The sequence below is a fragment of the Natrix helvetica genome (assembly GCF_964273705.1).
Source record: "Natrix helvetica genome assembly, chromosome: 10".
In the NCBI taxonomy this organism is placed as follows: Eukaryota; Metazoa; Chordata; class Lepidosauria; order Squamata; family Natricidae; genus Natrix; species Natrix helvetica.
In genome coordinates this window covers 6,124,687-6,145,865 of record NC_138561.1, presented here as the reverse complement: position 1 = coordinate 6,145,865, position 21,179 = coordinate 6,124,687, and the positions used below count along the sequence as shown (strand labels likewise).

The following is a 21,179-nucleotide window of genomic DNA, read 5'->3' as shown; positions in this document are numbered from 1 at the left end:
CTCCCAGCCCCTCCTCACCTGCCCTCCTGGGCTCCTTAGGGCCCCAACAGGAAGCAGTTGCTGGAGCTGAGCATCCACCATGAGAAAGAGTTGGCAAAACAGCTCAGTTCAAATTGGATCTGACCGAGAAGGAGGCTCAGCAGAAGCACCTCACTGAGGACTAGGAGCATAGGCTTTCCAAGCAGAGGGAAGACCTGCGGGAGTGCAAGGCCAGGTACCAGTGCCTGGAGGCTCAATGGGCCGAGATGGTCAGCCAGTTCCAGGCCATGGTGCAGTCCCACTGGAATGAGGTCCTCCGGCTCTTTGTCACCAGCGGCACTTCCCTCCAGCCTTCGCCATAAGCCCTGCACCAGGAGGCTGAAGCAGACCCCAAGTCGGAATTTCTACCCCCCTCTGACCTGCACAAAAAGACCCCAAAGGGGGAGACTCTCTGCAGCAACACATTCATTGCACATATCCAGTCCAGGGCCGTAGTTTGATTTAGTGCAATATAAAAAATGTAAATAATTTTTCTGCGGACCACCAAATTTTTCTCGTGACCACCAGTGGTCCATGAACTACCAGTTGGTGACCACTGCCTTAAAGTGTCTGAGGTTGAGAAACATTGGCCTAGAGATACAATTGAATTCCAAATCTTTTAATTTAGGCTTTCATTCAGGGAAGTATCGGATGTGAATTTGCTTCAAAGCACAAAAACACACATTTTGTTTACAGCGCTGAAAATATTCGATAGGAACATGCTCAAAATATTACCTGCCAAAGCTTCCACCTTTGCAAACATGACAGTTGGTTTACACTAACACTTAATCCATTATATACTTTGGTTTAAATTAGGCAACAAAGATAAAAAGCAAAAATGAAACCCATACATTCAGCATTACTCTTCAACAGTTAAGCCACTGATACCCAGAGACATTTCCCAAGAATACGGAGAGTCCATTGTTCATGTTCTTCTATCAAACATCTACAATGGCAGCAATTTTAAGTTCCCAACCAAGTTTTTATTTCACTTCTATTTATTTATGCATTTAAAGGATGTATCTAGCCACCTAGCTCCCACAGAGGCTCATAAAAACAGAATAAAAAGAGAACACCCCTTCTCACCCGGTGCCAGGACAACCAGCTATCAAATTCCTGGCTTAACCCCATCAGAATCCCAGTTTTAATTGAATAAAAGTAGAAGTTGACAATCCAGTTGCGAATTTCAGACTTAGTTTCAGAGTTAGGTTCCCAACAACAGAGCATTTAAATTCAACTCCCCTCTAGCTCAACTCTGTTTTTGACATTTTTTGAATGTAGTTCCTTCTTTTTATGTACATTGAGAGCTTATGCACCAAAGACAAATTCCTTGTGTGTCCAGTCACACTTGGCCAATAAAGAATTCTGTTCTGTTCCATTCCGTTCCATTCCACTCCACTCCACCTATTCTATTCTATTCTATTCTATTCTATTCCATTCCATTCCGTTCCGTTCCGTTCCGTTCCTCTCCTCTCTTCTCTTCTCCTCTCCCCTCCCCTCCCCTCCCCTCCCCTCCTCTCCCCTCCCCTCCCCTCCCCTCCCCTCCTCTCCCCTCCCCTCTCCTCTCCTCTCCACTCCACTCCACTCCACTCCACTACACTACACTCCATCTATTCTATTTATTCTGTTCTGTTTTGTTCTATTCTATTCTAAGTGGAGGATTAACTATAACCAGAGGTGGTATTCAGCAGGTTCTGACCAGTTCTGGAGAACCGGTAGTGGAAATTTTGAGTAGTTCGGAGAACCGGTAAATGCCACCTCTGACTGGCCCCACCCCATCTATTATCTGCCTCCTGAGTCCCAGCTGATTGGGAGGAAATGGGGATTTTGCAGTAATCTTCCCCTGCCACACCCACCAAGCCATGCCACGCCCACCCAAGCCAGGCCCACAGAACCGGTAATAAAAAATTTGAATCCCCCCCATTGCCTGCAACACTTTTAACGACACTTTGTTGAAGACTCAATTATTAGTGGCTCTTTTTAAAAAAATTAACATTTCTAGTCTAATAATTAACAAAGTAGTCCAAACTTTGCAGAACATCCACAACAGATTTCTGAGGGCAGGCTCGTATCTCGTATCTTATCACTTCATCACTTCTGCTCTCATCCATTCCCCTAAATTCCATTAGCTGAAACAACTTTATATTATCTTGTGCCTCTAATTTGCAATGGCAATCTGATGCCTTCAATGTGTCTCTTGAACATCTCTCCCATCATCCCCAGTTAGCACAACTAACGGTCAGGATGGTGGATTATGAGGAAATGGAGCTCAATCAGGAGTGAGCTGCTACAGGTTCATCTGAGTTCGGGAGAACCCGTAGCTAACGTTATGGCTGGTTAGGGTTAGGGTTAGGCTGGCCTCGCCCACCACGCTCCTCTGCTGCCACCCCACCATGCCCCTCCCAGGAGTCTCCATGCGGCCCATTTTGGATGTGAGGTAAGTGCAGACACTCGGGGAAGGGGGGAAATGGGCCCCCGGAAGGCTTCCAGAGGCTGGGGGAAGCAGTTTTCGCCCTCCCAGAGGCTCAAGGAAAGCCTCCAAAGCCCAGGGAAGGTGAAAATGCCCCCCTCCCACTGTGGTTCAGGAGGCTGACTAGGCCATGCCCACCAAGGCCACGCCCACCCAGCAACCAGGAAACTTTTGAAGCCCACCCGAGCCCAGTACATGCAGAAAGCATCCAATAAGATCTTTGTTTTTCTACCTGGTATTTTTGATTCAATTCATCCGCCTGCCTTCCGTAGATGCTTACAAACCTAGCATTCTTCTACAGTTTCAAGAAAGTCTTACTGATTGGCCAAATAGTCATAACCGCCTAATGAATGAACAGAATAATCAAGTTGGAAGGGGCCTTGGAGGTCTTCTAGTCAAACTCCCTGCTCAGGCTGGAAACCCTAGACCAGTTCAGAGCAACCAGAAACTCTGGAGAACTTAACCCAAGACTTTCCCCAGTAAAGTTTTGCAACTCTTTCCTTCTGGCCTTTGAATATGTCTTTTGCTACTTTTCCCATTCCAAAATCAACTTCCTTGGACTTTCTACCTGTTTTTGTTCAAACCGAGGAGTCTCCTGCATAACGCTTAGCTTCATTATCGCTTGTTTTTTCTTTCATCTATTTATTCCCATATTTCCTGCGGCCGATTGCCCTCTGCCCACTCACATGGCCCCTTTGACACTCTTGTCATCTCAAACCAGCTTCCAACCTCCATTGTGTCTTCTTCACTCTGACCGTCATGATACCTGAGAAATCTACCTATGAGCCCGGAACACTACCTTGGACCATAATTCTGTTGGACGTGGTGGTGAACCAGTGATAGGTTCTGGGTCTGGTGTCATCCACATGGACGCGCGCAGCTTGCACATGCGTCTTACTGTTCAGCGATGCCTCCGCGATCCTCTGCGGTGCTCCAGCTATTTAGCGGAGCATGGCGCAGGCGCTGTACACACCACGCGCGGAAGCGCCGAAGACTTTAAAGACAGGTAAGGAGTGAGGGCGGGTGGGTGGGCCCTCTGGAGTACCATACCGGAATGGTACCCGGTGCTCCGGGCAGGCTCCAGTATGCCCGTACCTGGGCATACCACCTACAACCCACCACTGTGGTGAACACCATCCTATTTGTTTGTTTGTACCTGGCCTTTATTGTTTTAACTCAAAGTGACAAACATATCCAACACAACTTCCTCCTTCTTGTTTTCCCAGCTCAACAACCCTGTGAGGGTGCATTGAGCTGAGAGAGACTGGTCCAAGGTAAGCCAATCGGCTTTGATGGCTAGAATCTTTGTCTTCTAGTGATTGGCCCAGAGTCACCCAATTGGCTTTCAGGGCTAAGGCGAGATTAGAACTCATGGTCTCCTGCTTTCTAGCCTGGTGCCTTCGCCCCAAGTCCTGTTCTGAGCTAGGCTTCCCCCAAAAGCACGAGGCAGAGTCCTGGTCTGGACAAACCCCCTTTTATTCAATGAATGTGAATTCCTCTCATTCCCATTCAGCAAAGGCCTGGCAAACAGTCCTTCAAAGGGATATTTATGACCACAGACCTTATCTATCTTGGAAAGCTGCCATGTAAATATTTTCCAAATGTGGTGCTGTGCAAGGAAAGTCTCTGAGATTCACGGACAGATCTTCACACTCCTGAAACGAATCTAATGGCCGACCGAACAAATTGTTTCCTGCAAAAGCCCTCTCCCCTTTCGCTCCTCTTTTATTTCCTAAAGGAAGGGGCCAATCACCTTCCACCTGTGTCTTTACTCCCAAGTCTACCCTGATTTCTGAGCTGTTCTTTTCTTCTGGCAGCTCTGCGCATGCACACACTGGGAACAGGCTCCAGCTGTTCCTCTGCCTCACTGCTGTCTAGCTCCAGACACTAGTTGCCTAGTCCAGTGATGGCTAACCTTTTTGTCATCCTGTGCAGTGCAATGCCCGTGCGACCCCTCCTGCTCCCCCCATGCCCCCCTGTGCACATGCCCCCCACCCCTTTTGGGGCCTAGCAGGCCTCACTGCAGCCTCCTGGGACCCAAAACAAGCCACGTGTTGGAGGCACCACAGGCCCTCCTGCTCCCTGCAAATACAACTCTTGCATGCGGACCGCCCCCGAGCATAAACGGCAGAGACCCAAAAATAATCTGGCAGGTGGGAGGCAGGTGTGCATATGCAGTGGAGTGACCTGGGATGATGGCTGGCACCTGTGCCATAGGATCGCCATCCCAGGTCTAGTCCTTAAATGTGTGGATTGGGTATGTTTGCTTGAACGGCAAAATGAATACATGGAATTCTTGCTCTGGAAATTCATCTGCTATTTCAGATGTATTTCAGAATGGAAAAAAAAAACAGTAAAATTTGAAGTCCAGGTTGGGTGGAGATTGGAGGGGAAGAGGTAGGCGGGTAAAACAATGGGAAAAAAAATCAGCCGAAAGATTAATAACATATGTATTTTTTATGGTCTTAAACTTTCTGTGAAAAAAAAAAGGAAAGAAATCAGAGCATTGAAAGGCAGAGGAACAGGCGTGGGAACACGGAAAGAAGAGTGGAAAGTTTGAATAAGATTTGAGAAATCAGCAATTTCTATGAAATTCCCTTCAGGGCATTTCCAGAGCTGATTATTCACTCTTTATCCTTTTCACGTGTATCCTGTGGGGAAAAAAAAACCCCTGTGAATTGAGGCACAGACAGCAATTTTCAGGAACTCTTTCCCCACCATAACAGATCAAAGTGGAGTGCGTAACCCATGCTCCCCAACCTTTACATCTGAAACAAACCGATGGGTCTTAGGGCTACATACGAAGAGTAAGGAGACCGAACCAAACAACGGAATAAATTGAGATTCTTCTAAAGGACGCGGGGGGAGGACGGGGTTTTAATACAGTCCACATCCACGCAGGTTATTGGCAATTATGACATCAGTTACAGCATCAAAGACAAACTGGATGTTGTTGGTGTCTGTGGCACAGGTGATGTGAGAGTATATCTCTTTGTTAGATGACTTATTCTTGCTCTCGTACTGCGCCTGGATGTAAGTCACCGCATCCGGGAAGTTGCTGGTTCCTGCAAGGGAGAGAAAGAACAGCCAAGTGAAAGTATGTTTGGAAGCCTCACACTCCCCAAGAAGAGACCACCGTCCATGTTGGCTTCCCTTGACAGGAGGACCAACCAATCAAGAAGAAGAATGAAAGGTTTTGGAGAAACAAAGGTTTGTGTTTCCTGAATAGAATAGGAATAGAATAGAATAACAGAATAGAATAACAGAATAGAATAATAGAATAGAATAGTAGAATAGAATAATAGAATAGAATAGAATAACAGAATAGAGACAGGAACTGACGTCGCAATGACACGACGTGCGATCTAGGAGCTCCGAGATCGCAGTTGATACTTTTGCCACTGGACAGTCCATTTGGACCTAAACCATCCCGAAGAGATGGTGAGAGAGAAGAGTCCGTCTTGCTGATCTCAGGGACACCGCAAAGTCCCTGATTGATCCAAGAGAATCTCTTCTTGCCGGCGACAGAAATGCAGCCAAAAGCTGCTGAAGTTGGGACAGCTCCGGAACGGGAGGAAAGCGGAAAGAGAAAGTGTGTCCATCTGGTGAGGAAATCTTATTGTTATAAAAGAGACTGCCCAATTTTTTTTAAAGCTAAATTAAATTTGAAAACAAAAGAAAATAAGCGGTGAAATTAAGCTACATTGGACAGTGTGTTATCTTTTTTAAAATCTTTTTTAGTCTTCTCTTCTAGTCCAACCTCCTGCTTTGGCAGAAAACCCTATACCATTTCAGACAAATGATTATCCAAAATGTTCCCAAAACACAGCATTTTGGGTCCTGTAACGGTAAAGAATTCAAGGGACATTTGCTGGGAATTCCCACAACTGTATACAGGTAGTCCTTGACTTACAACAGTTTGTTTAGTGACCATTCAGTTACAATGACATGGAAGAAAGTGACTTAGGACCAGTTTTCATACTTGTGGCTGTTGTAGCGTCTCCATTATCATGGATCAAAATTCATATTGGTGTCGGTTGCAGTCTCCCAGTGTCACATGATCCTCTTTTGTGACCTTCTGACAATCAACGTCAAAGGGGATGAGGAAACCGGAAGCATCATGGCAAGACCAGTTGGGAAAAATAGCGGGCTCTGACGAGTGCCGCAAAAATCCAACCAGACAAACTGCTGTTGGGGGTCTTCAGACCAGAAACGTCTTGTAGGGACAGGGAAGAAGAAGAGGTGTCTCAGACGACCAAGAGGAACCAGCAGTTCCTCGGTAGGTCAGAGAAAAGCTCTTCAAACTGACAACAGGAGTGGCAGCCATATTCCAATTACCGTTATAAAGCTGGGGCAACTGGACTAAGCTTTTTGTGCAGGAGAGGTGTTGGAATGAAGTGTTGGAACCAGATGAGTGATTGGCCAACTCATAGGTAAAAAGAAACTCTGAATTTGAACTTAAAAAGGGTCCCGGAGCTGAATCAGCAACTAATTGGCATTTGGGGAATTCTATGGAGGGAAAACGAAACAGTGGATGTTGAAGTACTAAAGCCTTAGAAGATTCTTGTTTTTATATAGAGAGTTGAAGATATTAAAAATAATAAAAAGAAAGAACCTGGGGGAAGTTCCTTTTCTCCTTTTTCTATTTTTTATGGATTTAAAGTGATTTTTGACAGTTTTTGACAGACAGCTGTTGGAGTGTATTGCAGATGGGAGAGAGCCATCTACTGGTGAGCAGAGAATACTACAATACCTAGTGACCTAGTTAATACCTAGTGAAAGAAGAAAACAAGAGTGTAGCTGCGAAATATTGACCTTGGCTATAGGAAAAGATACTTTGAAACCATGATAACTTTTAAGGAGTGCTTGTTTTTGAACCATTGTTTGGTTTCGACTATCTATAGCTGTGGAAGGAAAAAAAACTTTTCAACTTAGATTGGACTGGATTAATAATAGAATTGAACATTAGAATTTGGAAATAAAAGGGGAAAAAGAATTACATGGCCTTTAAGCTTTAATTAAATGTGATATAATTTTGTTAAATTAGTTAAACTTGCATTATGGAGTTTTGGATGTATGATGAATTATTTGGAGCACACAGACCAGGAAATAGGAGAAGAGGGGGAAAAAGGGTATAAATGAAGAACAAGAAGATAATATGGAAGAAAAAGGAACTGAAAATAAAAACTAGTTAGATTATTTCACTGGCATTTACAGTGACAAAAAAAAGCAGACAAGGGGGAATGTCCCCCCCAAAAGAAATAATCAAACAGCAAGGAAGGGAAGAGACTAGGAAAAACCCTGGGGAAAGCTACTAGAATAATAAAATTAAAAGTGAGAAAAACAATTTTGAAGAAAAGTTACAATAATCATAAAAACAAGAAAAAGCAAAAGCTAGGAGAATGGGGGGAAAAGAAGAAAATTAATAAGAAGGGGAATCTTTGAGAGCCCAAGAGAAAATGGTTAGAGGAGGAGGAAGAGAAAGAAGAGATATATTAGTAGTTTAAAGGGAATAGTATTAAGATTGTTAATGTTATGTAGTTAATTAAGATATAAGGAAATTATAGTAACATTGCTTATTGTGGACAATTAATTAAATTAAATGCTCTCTATGTTAAAATTGAATTTGAGGATTTATGCTGCTTATAGTAAAATAGACCAACAAATGAAATATGATGAAATAATTTCAAATTATCATACGAAATGCTAATTTGGTTTAACTTTGAAGGGGCAATGAGAGAGAGAGGGAGGGAGGGAGGGAGGGAGGGACTAGTCCTAGGTTATTCTGCTTAGCTTTTTATGGCTAAGGGTGGGGGTTTGAACTCATTCTAGCCTGATGCCTTAACTGTTAGACCATACTATGTCTCTAAAGATGAAGGTGATGTTTTGGATTCTTTAATTCTAAAGAATTCAAAGGAAGCAGAACCATAGGATAGAAAATTTAACTTAACAATAACAAGTTGGAAGAAACATTGGAGACCATCTAATCCAACCCCTGCTCTCACAGGAGACCTATACTATTCTGATAAATGGCTGTACAGTCTCTTCTTAAAAGTCTCCAGTGATGGGCCCCCCAGAACTTCTGGAGGCAAGCGTGGTTAATTGTTCTCACTGTCAGGAAATTTCTCAGTTCTAGGTTGCTAGGGGTTTAGTTGTTCCTCCTCCTCTTCCTCCTCCTCCTCCTTCTCCTCCTCCTCCTCCTCCTTCTTTCTCCTCCTACTCCTCCTCCCTTCTTCTTCTTCTTCTTCTTCTTTCTCCTCCTCTTCCTCCTTCTTTCTTCGTTCTCTTCCTCCTTGCCTTCAACTCATTCTGAATATAAAGTTCTGCCCAGAACTATAAAGGAAGAAACTGATGCAATTCCTTTAGTTCACGGTTGTTGGTGATGCTATCAAAATGCTTCATAAATTTTCCTGTCTGACAACCAAAGCATGGGATCCAGGCTAGAATGAGGAAGAGAACATCTACTTAGCTCATGCTTCTTTTCAGAAGCAACAGCATCCATATTATGCACATGTTGGACTTATGCCAAGTTCCTCTTTGTAACCTGAACCTCTTCAAAACTAACTACGAGTCTGTTAACTGAAGGTGATGTAATGTAGGGCCATATTTACATATTCTTGATGTTTCCCTGTTGTTGTTGTTGTTGTTGTTGTTAGTCGTGAAATCGTATCCGACCCATTGCGATCCCATGGACAATGTTCTTCCTGGCCTTCCTGTCCTCTACCAGTCCATTTAAGCTCACATCCTGCTTTGGTGACTCCATCCAGCCACCTCATTCTTTGCCGTCCCCTTCTTCTTTTGCCCTCAATCTTTCCCAGCATGAGGCTCTCTTCCAGTGAGTCCTTCCTTCTCATTAGGGGGCCAAAGTACTTAAGTTTCCTCTTCAGGGTCTGGCCTTCGCAGGAGTCTTCCCTACCAATGTTTCCCTATCCCTTTCAAAAACAATTTTGATGCAACATCTGGTCTATTGGTGGACTATAGTTTGGGAATTTTTGACCCAACAAAGGGCAAATATTCTGAGTCACAAAATACTATCCCTCCCTCCCTCCCTCCCCCCCTCTCTCTCTGTGTGTGTTTGTGTGTGTGTATGCACATATATAATGAAAGGATGTATTTTATTTACCTGTATAATCTGGAAAGCAGATAATTAGCGGGGATTTCTTAATCTTCTCTTCAAAAATGTCCTTCTTATTGAGGAAGAGAATGATGGAGGTATCTGTGAACCATTTATTGTTACAGATACTATCAAACAGCTTCAGCGACTCATGCATGCGATTCTGTAACATAAAAGAGATAACATGTCAGGCCGGGATGGTTACAAAGCCGTCTTCAACATGTAGGGAAGCATCTAAAATTAAGAAAGGAAGAACTCAAAAGGAAGCAGACAACGATGGGTGCAACACAGCCCATATTTAAACACCGAAAAAAAAGTGTACATAGATGACAACTGGGTTTGCACAACACACTTAAAGGCCCATGTACAGAAGATGCTGGGTTTTAACTGTGGTCAAGTTTCTTTTACGGCTTCGCCTGTTGAATTCACCAAATCCGTTTGATTGGGGTAGAGGAGTTCAATTCGTTGTGTGAACCCACACAATGTGGTCTATTCAACAACAATTAAGTATGTTGCATGAAACGCAGCCAAAGAGACACAGCTGGTATAGAGGTGAGCTTCAGTTAGCAGCACCGAAGCGTGTGGCTTTGTTTTTCTTTTAATAAAGCTAAATATTTTGAATAATACTTATAAATAAATAAACAAACAAACAAACGGGATTCCAGCTCAGATAAATCACCATGCTCATGCATTTCGATGGCTGAGTGGAGGAACCGTTACTGCCCTTACAGGCTTGTAAATTAAAGCCAGAAGGCAGGCAATTCATGCAGATTTGTTAGAGCAGATCAGTAAAATGCTGACCCTAGGATCATTGATTGCGTGGGAACAGTACTTGACTGTAGACATTAACCAAGGATGGCTGGATGTCACCCTTGAATTAATCCAGAGTTGAAAGCAGTCTAAGAGGGAGAAGGCTCTTCAGGACAATAATCTTGCTGTGTGATTTTTGGCCTGTCTGTTATTTCATTTAACATTTGTTAGTTGGTGGGTTTAATATCGACATCCTTACGCTGACGCTTTTTGGAAGGTGGGGTCTGCTCAAAATAAATCACAAAGGAAACCAAGGATGAAAGAAAAAAAAGAAAGAAAGGGAAGGACAAGGAACTAGGAAGACCACACCTAAGGATAATGTGAATATTTATAGTTTGATGAAGTTTCGTTCATGCCTTAAGCGGAAAGATTAGATTAGATTGTAATTTGGAGTTTTTCCACTAATGCCCACAAGTTCAAACGCAAGAACGAGAGGAATGTGGTTTTAGTTTGGACTCATGCATGAAATAACAATACGTGGATAAGTGATTATTAGCAAAACTAGAGTTGATGCATTAATTAAGTAGCGACAAGATACATGGCGTATGGTGGGAGGTGCAGTTCACAGCAAAATCAGCCTGGGGGTGTCCTGTCCTTCAGCTGCTTTCAACTCTATGGGTTTTTCTCAGTTCAAGAGAAGCTTCATACCTGCCAAATTGGGAGGGTGTCTTTCTTTCAAAACCTCATTATTTTTGCCTTTGTTCTGTTAGATAAGATCAGTCGGCCCAGGGAGAGTGATGGTGAAGAAGCCTGCTGGAGTTGGAAGCGAGAGGCCGAAGGTGGAAATGGAATAGCAGAAAGGAGCAGCCGTAACGGAGGTTGAAGCCAACCCAGACAGTCAGAGGGGTTATCGGAAGCAAAGCAGATATTAGACCAGAGAGGTGTCTGTGCTTTGGTCTTGGGTGGCACCACGTCGGGCGCCGTAGTTCCTGCTGAATGCGGCTGGCACAAATTGCAATTATCCAGACAAAGAGGGTAGACATAAAACAGAGAAATCTTTTCAAGTGACGGGAAGATCTGCTGAAGGTTCCTGAGATAACACCAACCATTCACCCCTCTGCAAAAAAATAATCAACCAGGACCAGGGTGGATTTGATTTAAATCAAGTTGATTTAAATCACGACTAAAAAGGCTTGATTTCGATCAATTCGATTTAAATCGTCATTTTTAAAGAGCAACTGTCTCTGTCCCCCCACAGCGGCTCCTCCTCTGACCCACTGTTGACTCACTGAGAGTCCTAATATTGCAGAAGATACAGCCTCATGCAGTGGTGAGATTCAACTAATTTAACAACCGATTCTCTGCTCTAATGACCAGCTGGGTAGGCATGGCTTGGTGGCCATGTGACCGTGTGGGTGTGGCCAACTCAATGTCACTCACGTCGATGGGCGCTTCGCCTTAGCTATGACAATGTCATAAGGGTTAACCGGAGAGGCAGTTTCTGTTAGCAGGGCAGTAAAGATTAGACTAGAAACAACACCAGAATGTTTCTTTCCTGCCTTCCTTACAGGATTAGCCCTGTAAAGTGGGGGAAAATGAGATTTCTTCCAACAACCGGTTCTCCGAACTGCTTAGAAAGTTAACAACCGGTTCTCCCGAATAGGTGCGAACTGGCTGAATCCCATGCTACATAACTAAGCTCCATTTCATGCTGAATAAACTACATTATTAATGTATCTTATATAGAAAACTATCTTTAGATAGATTTTTACTTGAAAAGCATTTCATTAAATACATTTGATAAAAATAAAAAAAGATTAAAAAAATTGATTTAAATAAAAAAATCATTTAATTTTTTTTAAAAAAAATCTGATGCTTTTGCTTTTTTAAAAAAAAAAAACCATTGATTTTTATTCACCCTGATCAGGACTTTTCAATGTAGCCATCAAAGCATGGATTTTCAATGCAAGTTCCAGTGAATGTGAGGTACCTTGGAAGCCCACTAAATGCTCATCAAAATATGAAGGAGCTTGAAGTGGGAGTGAAGAGGTAAGAAATGGGGGCATTTCCCCCTACAAAAGAAAACAGGAAACTCATTGTCTGCTCCAAAGAGTCAATGGTGAGAACCAGAAGTCTAGGTTAATGTGAATTCATGATGGGTTGTGAGAAATGTGCCAGAATCTTGATTAAACATAAGAATGACAGAAAGAGATTCAGGAGATAAAACGTTAAAAAAACCCACAACATTATTGAACAAAGCTATTTATCTCTTCCACTGAGTTTTTTTATAGCCACATACCCTGTTTCCCTGAAAATAAGACTTCCCTGGATAATAAGCCCAATTGGACTTTTGAGCGCATGCGCTAAAATAAGCCCTCCCCCGAAAATAAGTTCTCCCCAAAAATATTGCAACACAGCAGAAGCCATGAGGTGACCATGCTCGCTGCCTCCTGCACCTCAAAAATAATAAGACCTCCCTGAAAATAAGGCCAAATAAGGCTTATTTCGGGGGTCAAAAGAAAATAAGACCTTGTCTTATTTTGGGGGAAACACCGTAGATAGCAGGCCAGAGGGAAGTTAATGAGCTCTCATCTACCACCACAATTCAAGATCCTTTTGAAAGCTCCTGGATGACCATTTAGATCGTCTTAATTTAGGCCGATGCATCATTCTTAGTCTGTCCCACATCTGGGCATATTGACACCCCACATTAATCAGTAAATATCAATTGTTTCAGAGCATGGGTCCAACTCAAAATTCACTTCTGGAAAACATTATCATAGGATAAAAATAGCGTAAACTTCTTGTTTGCTTTTGACTAGCTGGAATTTGCAGATGGGCAGTGTGCAGGGTTCATTGGCAGGAAAAGAACACCCACATAGCATGGCATCATGACACAAACCACACCACCTATGTCATTTGCACATTGATATCATCACGTATTTCAGTGATGGTGAATCTTTTTGGCACCAAGTGCCACAACCCAGAAGAGGAGCTGCCCGGAAAAATGAACGTTTGGTTTCCAGTGCATGCATGCGTGCCAACCAGTTAGTCTTCTGGTTACTGGCACACATGATGATCATCAGGCTGGCACGCATGCTCATGCCGGAAAACAAAAGACCAGCTCTTCCAGTTTCTGGCATTGCCGCAGGCACAAAAGCCAGCTGATAGTCACTTGCGCATGCGTGCCAAAAACCCAGAAGAGGAACGGGTGACACCGCGTGTGACAGGCGACATGGCTTCACGTGCCACTTTGGGCACACATGCCATAGGTTTGCCATCACGTACCTATTTGATGTCTTTGTGAATTCTAAAGGGTGCCCATGCCTAAACCTAACAGCATCCTCCTCTACAATGTATAGTTTTATAGACATCCAAAATTGTATGAAAATAACATCTGAAAATACAATTGGAAGGCATCCGGCTAGAGCAGTGCTTCCCAACCTTGGAAACTTTAAAATGGGTAGATGCAAGGAACCGAGAGTGACATGAGGGGGTTACTCAGAGTAGTTTCTTTATTGTTGCTCACCTCTAGGCAGGAATCTTGCCAGACTAAAGCACAAATCTACATATCTATTAAATAGACCCTGTTAAAGTTTAGGGAGAGTTCAGCCTGGCTCTCTTCTTGTACCACAAGGATTTCAGGTTAATCTGCCTTTCAGTTCCTTGGATAAGATCCTTCCCCCTTCCTCTTGTGACCTTTCAATCACACTCCATCAAAACAATCCAACTCTAAAGAAGTTTGAGTCCCACTTCTTTGTAAAGAAACAAATCCCATACAAGGAGTTGCTCTGTCTGTCTAGGTCTGTCTGTTAGTATCTCTGTCTACTAGTCTACCACTCTGTCAGTCTAGCTGTCTGTCTTCAACCCATTGGTTTAATTTAAGAGTCAGTTGCTTTTTCTAGGAAAAAGAAGATACAAGTGGAATCTCTTGCTCCACGGCTTTCATGTTCTTATAGATGAATTATTTGATTCAAGGTTTTGCCTGAACCTGGGAACTGATGAAGGTTATTCCACTGCCTTTGGGTATTTCCTACAGCTGGTCGGTTTGGGATGTGAGGTATAAGAATTTACCAGTTAGATCCACACTCATAAAGTTGCCATGGAGAGGAAAGGTGGGGGGGGGGGAAACATTCTATGGATACTTTCAGTCAGAGAGCGGATCTCAGATTACTACAGCAGACTTATGAGGGGGCACCTCGTTGGAAAATGTGATTTATGACACAGACTGAGGGGAGGGAAGAAACGGGTAAAGTTCAACCATAATTAAAATGAGGTCAGATCTGACTGCAATGGGGTATTGCCGAAATGGTGTTCCTAATAAATGATTGGATTTCTTTTGAAACTTACTCGAGGCTCATGAATTAATTCGGGCATATTTTGGGCTTCCTCTGAGTCAAGCTTGAACCCAGGGATCTTGAAGTTCATATTTTGCATCTTGTTTGGACAACAGTATGAAAATATTTGCTAAAAGGCCGAGGGACTTAAAAACAAACCAAAACTTCCTGGTTTAGTCTACAGCCCTGGGATTCTCTGCTTGCTTTCCATCCAAGACTCAAGAAGCTATCAGGTTCAGCTCACTTGAGCTTCTGATCCCATAAATATAACTGTCACTGAAACGAAAATGCTGTTTCTCTCTGACCCCATGCAGGGCGGCTAATACTTTGAAATCTGAAGGGCCAATTTTCAGAAGATTCAACTTTCTCAAACGTAAGAAATGTCCTCGTGTGTTCATACCATTCTCCTCTGTCTTCTTACTAAAATGGCAAAACTAACCGCAAAATGATTGCACGCAATCGTTCCTTTACATATACAGTACGCCAGGGGTGTCCAACTTGGGAACTTTAAGACTTGTGGACTTCAACTCCCAGAATTCCCCAGCCAGCATGGCTGGCTGGGGAATTCTGGGAGTTGAAGTCCACAAGTCTTAAAGTTCCCAAGTTTGGACACCCCTGCAGTACGCCCTCCCACAAAAGTACAACAATATTATTTTTTTAACCACCAAAGGTCAGTTTAGTCAGCCTTTTCGGATCTTGTGCAAACCATAGAGTGGCACCCAAGGAAACCTGCTATAAAAGATACACACCCATCCCCTTTTCAGAAATGAAATGAAGCAGAACTACATACCATATTTTTCGGAGTATAAGGCATACCTTTCCCCCACCCAAAAGAGCGTGAAAATGGTGGTGCGTCTTATACACTGAATACAGCCATTTTTAGCTTCCTGAAGCCCTGCCCCCACATCCCATTTTTGCGAAAAAAACAGGATAAAAATTGGCCATTTTTTGCAAAACGTGAGGCGTTTTTGCCTTCCCCCAGCCCCCAGCAGTACTCTGCAGGCTTCAACAGGGCTGGGGAGAGGCAAAAACGGATCCATTTGTGCAAAAAATGGCCCATTTTCTGCCTGGTTTTTTGTGTGTGCAAAAACTGGTGTTTTTGCCTTCCCCCAGCCCTGCTGAAGCCTGCAGAGTGCTCCTAGGGGCCAGGGAGGACAGAAACGTTTTTTCTTACTTACCTCTTCGACATCTTGGTGCGTCTTATACACCGGAGAATATATTAAACAACTCTTCTGAGATTTGTTTTCATTCTACTCTTGCATTGAGGGAGCCAAATTCCTAGCTAGTGTGTGAAAGTCATTTTTCCCAGATTACTGTTTTGCTTTAAAATATTATAGCGTAGAGGCAGTTCAGACAACATGTTAACCAGGCCAGCTAAAACACTATAACTTTATCTGCACAATACACTACAATTGCTTATTTTTCAGCTTGATTAATTTTTGATGGTTTAGCATATTGGGCTATTCATTCATTCATTCATTCATTCATTCATTCATTCATTCATTCATTCATTCATTCATTCATTCTTTTCTTCATTCAGTTTAGATCAAAAACATAGGAACATTTAAAAATAAGCATATCATAAGTACCCAGAAAGACTTTAAAGAACAATAAAACATTTCACAGGAGCTCAACCACCACCCCTGCCCCAAACCTTGATTAGATTAGATTTTAAAAGTTGGAAGGGACCTTGTAGGTCATCTAGTCCAAACCCCCCCGCCCCAAGCAGGAGACCCTACACCATTTCTGACAAATGGCAGTCCCGTCTCTTCTTGAAAGCTTGAGAGCGTAGCTATGTTTTCCATGACTTTTTACACAGGTGGAATTAGATGAATCTCGGGAGTGTAAACACAGGTATACATACGCACAGGTATAAAGTTGTGTAAGTGTATAAAAGGAACTCTCACCCCTTTGATGGTTCAAACAGAATTCGGTTTTAAAGGTTTCATGAAGTAGATCAGCCATGATCCACCCAGGTTGAGTAACTGGGTCCAATGCATAGAGCACATCCGGAAAGAAAGTTAATTCGATAATCAAGTTAAGCACCTACCCTTTAGTAGTTGAAAGAGGGCGGAAAAACAAGTAACAGTATGGAAAACGATACCTTCTGCAGAAGGTCATACAAACAACTGGTATAATACGATGGCACAAAACAACTTCGGAGAAGTGCAATTTAATCTTTCCCCCCCGCTGAGCACCAGGTAATTTTTTTTTCTCTGACGCAAACATCTATAAAGCAGGTTACCCATCATTTGATCTAATCCATTTAATTCGAAGATTCAAAGACTCTAAATTAATCATTCTCTTAAATCAAAGAGCAAACTTGCCCCACCAATTTTATCCCCTCCCTCCAGATTAGAACCAGGCAGCTTAATCTCGAAGCCCCTTTAAGTGAGAAGCAAATTTGAAACCTATCCACCTCTAGGAACACACCCCAAATTCACTTTCTAGGTAAGTATTTGTTTCCACTTGCAAGGTCAAACTCACAAAGCCGACAGCAGTGATGGCGAACCTTTTCGGCACCGAGTACCCAAACCAGAACATGTGTGCATGAGTGTGCAAATGTGTGTGCCGAAGTGCCGGAAACCCAAAGGCCATCTGGCTGATGCATGCATTCCTGTTTTTTGGTCGTTGTTTGGGACGTTTTCAGGCCATTTTTTGAGCTGTTCTCAGGCGGTTTTCTGGCCCCAAATATGGCCTGAAAATGATCCCAAAATAGCCTGGAAAATGGCACAGAAAATGGACTGTTCTTTGGCCATTTTAAGGCTGTTTTCTGGAGCTCCAGTGCCCATGAAGACTAGCTGGCTGGTGTGCAAAAACACCCCCAAAATGGCCTGAAAATGATCCCAAAATAGCCTGGAAAATGGCATAGAAAATGGACTGGTTTTTTGGCCATTTAAGGCCATTTTCTGGAGCTCCAATGCCCATGAAGACCAGCTGGCTGGCGTGCAAAAACGCCCCAAAAATGGCCTGTCTTTTGGCCGTTTTTCGGAGCATTTTCTGGTGCTCAGGCACCCACAAAGACCAGAACAGCTGGCAATGGTGCCCACGGCAACAGAGAGGGCTTTGCATGCCACCTCTGGCACCCACGCCATAGGTTCGCCATCACGGGCCTACAACCACATGGTAGAGATTTATGATATGAGGAAGCACAGTTTGAAAGAAGAAGAATCACAAACGCTTCATTGAATAACTTTTCCCCTCTCTGTCCTGCTTGCTATTTGTTTTCAAGTTTCAGTCTGATTTTTTTTTATCATTTTAAACTTCTGGAATGTCCCGAAACTTCCTAAATCTCATGCGAGGATAAATCAAGATAACAGCATTTTTATAGGATCAATGTGCTGAAGACGTTGCCATCCCAATATTTCTGTGAGATACTTCACCTGGAAAAGATTGGACTTGCCAATAGGCTTTTTTCTTGGAGTGGATAGTTAAAGATATTGGCAATTGGCCAAAACGAGACCCTTGCGTAATTCAGGAAAATATTGAAAATATAAAACAAGAAATGAGTTGGAAGTTTAAGTACTGTACATGCTTAGGAATTGTGACTGTGCAAGAAAAGGCCACCGATCTATAAGAGCTAAGCAAAGCTTAGAATTTTCTCTGCCCCAATCCAAATTTTATTAACTTTCCTGCCTGAAAAGATAAAAGAAGTAAGAAAGGAAGAACAAGAAAGGCCGGGTTTTCACAAGTTCAACATTTCTTGACACTCCACTATACATTTATTTAGACTTTAGCGAAACAGCATGCAGCAATTCGTAACCTGAATAACTTTAAACTTGCAACTTCTGATATGAACGAATTATTACAAAGAAACTGCCTTTCACTCTGCAAAATCTGGGTTTTTCCAGTCCAAAGGTTTCATAGCCTCACCATCTTGCTCCAAATGTGCATTTCACAGGGAATAAATAAATATTTTTATAAATCGAATAAATAAAATAACAAGGGGTTCAGCTGATAACGTCCTCTGTCACTCTCCCACTTTCCTGTTTTATGCCCCCTGCCCTCCACCCGATCCACAAAGGAGAGAAAAATCATTGTTATAACTTTGAATGACCACTAAACGAACTGTCACAAGTCGAGGACTACCTTTATAGACTCACTTTGCTTCTTTTGGGGCATGGATGAGGATAATTCTGAAGCCCAACTTAACCCTGGGTGAAATAACTAAATATTTGCCTGATTATTCTGTCTCTCAATGCCCCTCCTTCTCTGCATGCCTTATAAAAAGCCCCTCCCCCCGGGAAATATGCAGGAATTTGTCCACCTACTATAATGGGTGGAAAGATCAAAATGAGTTTCTGGAAATAATTACCAATGTGGCAGTGAGAGAGAAAACAGAGATGTTCGATGCTTGAATCTTCACATTTTCATCCCATTATAATGCATACCGTTGTGTATTGCTGCATCATTTTAAATGCTGGTTTGCATGTGTTTGTATAGTCCTTGGGAGTAGAGCCCCATAGAAATGTTAATTAATAAATGATTGAGTATTATCTACCATGCATTAACAATGTCTTCAACGTATGCCCACTTCTACACTTTTCGATTAGCACTAGAATTAACCTGGCGTTGACTTTTTAGGTATGCGTAGAAGGAAAACACAAGTCAATGACTCTCACAAACAGGCACAACCTGGTATCTGTTCATATTAGTTTGTTTCAAGTATTTTCTTTTCTACCTGTTCTGTTCTTTTCATTTTCTTTCTGTCAGCACCCTGGACAGCAGTCTATCTGTCATCTCTTCCTTCCCTTCCGCTCACAGCAGAATAAGAATGAAAAATTAAAAATTTAAGGGTGTTTTCCCCCTCCCCTTTCTTTCTTTGGAAAAAAAGAAAGATATATCTGGTCAGATATAACCAATGAGAAAGGATACTGGATAAATTCTTGAGTTACTGTAGGGAGTCGTTGAACTCATTCCCTGAGCTAAGACCATCCTGTTGAATTGCAGTGGCTTAAACCCAACTCTGGTTGAATAGATAAGGGAGCCTGTCAGGCCTGGAAGCCATCTTTAGCACTGGGCCTTCAGACCTGCCATATTTAATGCTATGGGAAATTGGGAAGGGAGATTATATGGAGCATGGGAGATATATAGTCATAATAACATTCCTTTCTCAGAGAATCAAGGGCATCTTGCTCTGCACCTGGAGGGGTGTGCCTGGGAGGCATCTCCAGTTGGGACGGTGCATTGATTTGACCATGTGATGGACATGTGGGTGCTGAGGGAGAGGACTTAGACTTACTTTTGGGTGGGAGAAACCTGGAAGCTTTCAGATCTGGGTCTTCCCAGATGTGCCAATAGGACATCTCTAATAAAATGGAACTTTGAGGAACTTCTAGCCTCAGAGTCTTCTTTCATTGGGGGTCTTACTTGGAACCCTGACATTGCATCAAAGGAAGACATGTGAGCAATGAAGAATATTGTTAGATCCTTTGGGTTAGATCCTTTGGGAGAGGACCCCGATGGCGTGGTGTCTATGAACAAAATACAGGAAATCAAAGAACCATGGGAGGGATCATTTTAGCCAGGGAACTACTCACCGTTGTTTCATCTTCATGAAGTACCTGGTCATACCCACTCAGCGCGACACAGAAAATGATTGCCGTGACATCCTCAAAACAGTGGATCCACTTCTTACGCTCCGATCTCTGACCCCCAACATCAAACAGCCTTAAGGAGAAACAAGGAAAACTCTTCATTATTTCATCCTAGCACAAAAGAGTATAAGTGACGTCAGGTTGACCCTTGTCCTCTGAGTGACAGGTCAAGGGCAGCATTCCCAAGAAGAGGCAGGAAGGAGAAAGATGTGGATAAGTCAGGGATTACAGATTACAGATGATCAGAGTTGGAAGGGACCTTGTAGGTCATCTAGTCCAACCCCCCCCCCCAAAGCAGGAGACCCTATACCATTTCTGACAGATGTTAGTCTAGTTTCTTCTTGAAAGCCTCCAGTGATGAAGCTCCCACAACTTCCGAAGGCAACTTCTGTTCCATGGGTGGATTGCTCTCACTGTCAGAAAATTCCTCCTTTTTCTAGGGTGAATCTCTCCTTGATCAGTTTCCATCCATTGTTTCTTGTCCTGCCCTCAGGTGCTTTGGAGAGTAGCTGGACTCCCTCTTCTTTGTGGCAATCCCTGAGATATTGGAAGACTGCTATCCTGTCTCCCCTGGTCCTTCTCTTCACTAGACTAGCCATGCCAAATTCCTGCAACCATTCATGGTATGTTTTAGCCTCCAATCCCCTAATCCTCTTTGGTGTTCTTCTCTGCACTATTTCTAAAGTCTCAACAGTTTTTTTTTTTTACAGTATGGTGACCAAAACTGGATGGAAAAGGGAGCAAAATTAATGTTCACAGAATTAATATGCTTATTCTACATAAATCATTTTGCCTTCTGTTGCTCTTGCCTTTTTCCTGTGTTGGTTTTATTGCAATTTCTTTGGATGATCACGTTGGGAGTTGTTGGGAGTCAGGCAGCCTGTACATTTGAT

The 21,179-nt window shown here is 42.9% G+C and overlaps 1 protein-coding gene across 4 annotated transcripts in view; it reads right to left on the bottom strand.

Moving 5' to 3' along the window:
* The window catches only part of GNAO1 (G protein subunit alpha o1), a 233,568-nt gene that overhangs the window by 16,345 nt on the left and 196,044 nt on the right, over positions 1 to 21,179 (bottom strand). For 3 of the 4 annotated variants that reach the window (XM_081963388.1, XM_081963387.1, XM_081963389.1), the window contains 3 exons: positions 20,230 to 20,359; positions 9,612 to 9,765; positions 4,561 to 5,553 (listed from right to left, as the gene is read on the bottom strand). In XM_081963388.1, the coding sequence (XP_081819514.1) occupies positions 5,366 to 5,553; positions 9,612 to 9,765; positions 20,230 to 20,359 (472 nt within the window). In that variant the 3' untranslated portion in view covers positions 4,561 to 5,365. Of the gene's footprint in view, positions 1 to 4,560; positions 5,554 to 9,611; positions 9,766 to 20,229; positions 20,360 to 21,179 lie in introns of those variants that run through there. The other variant, XM_081963390.1, reaches the window with a different exon arrangement.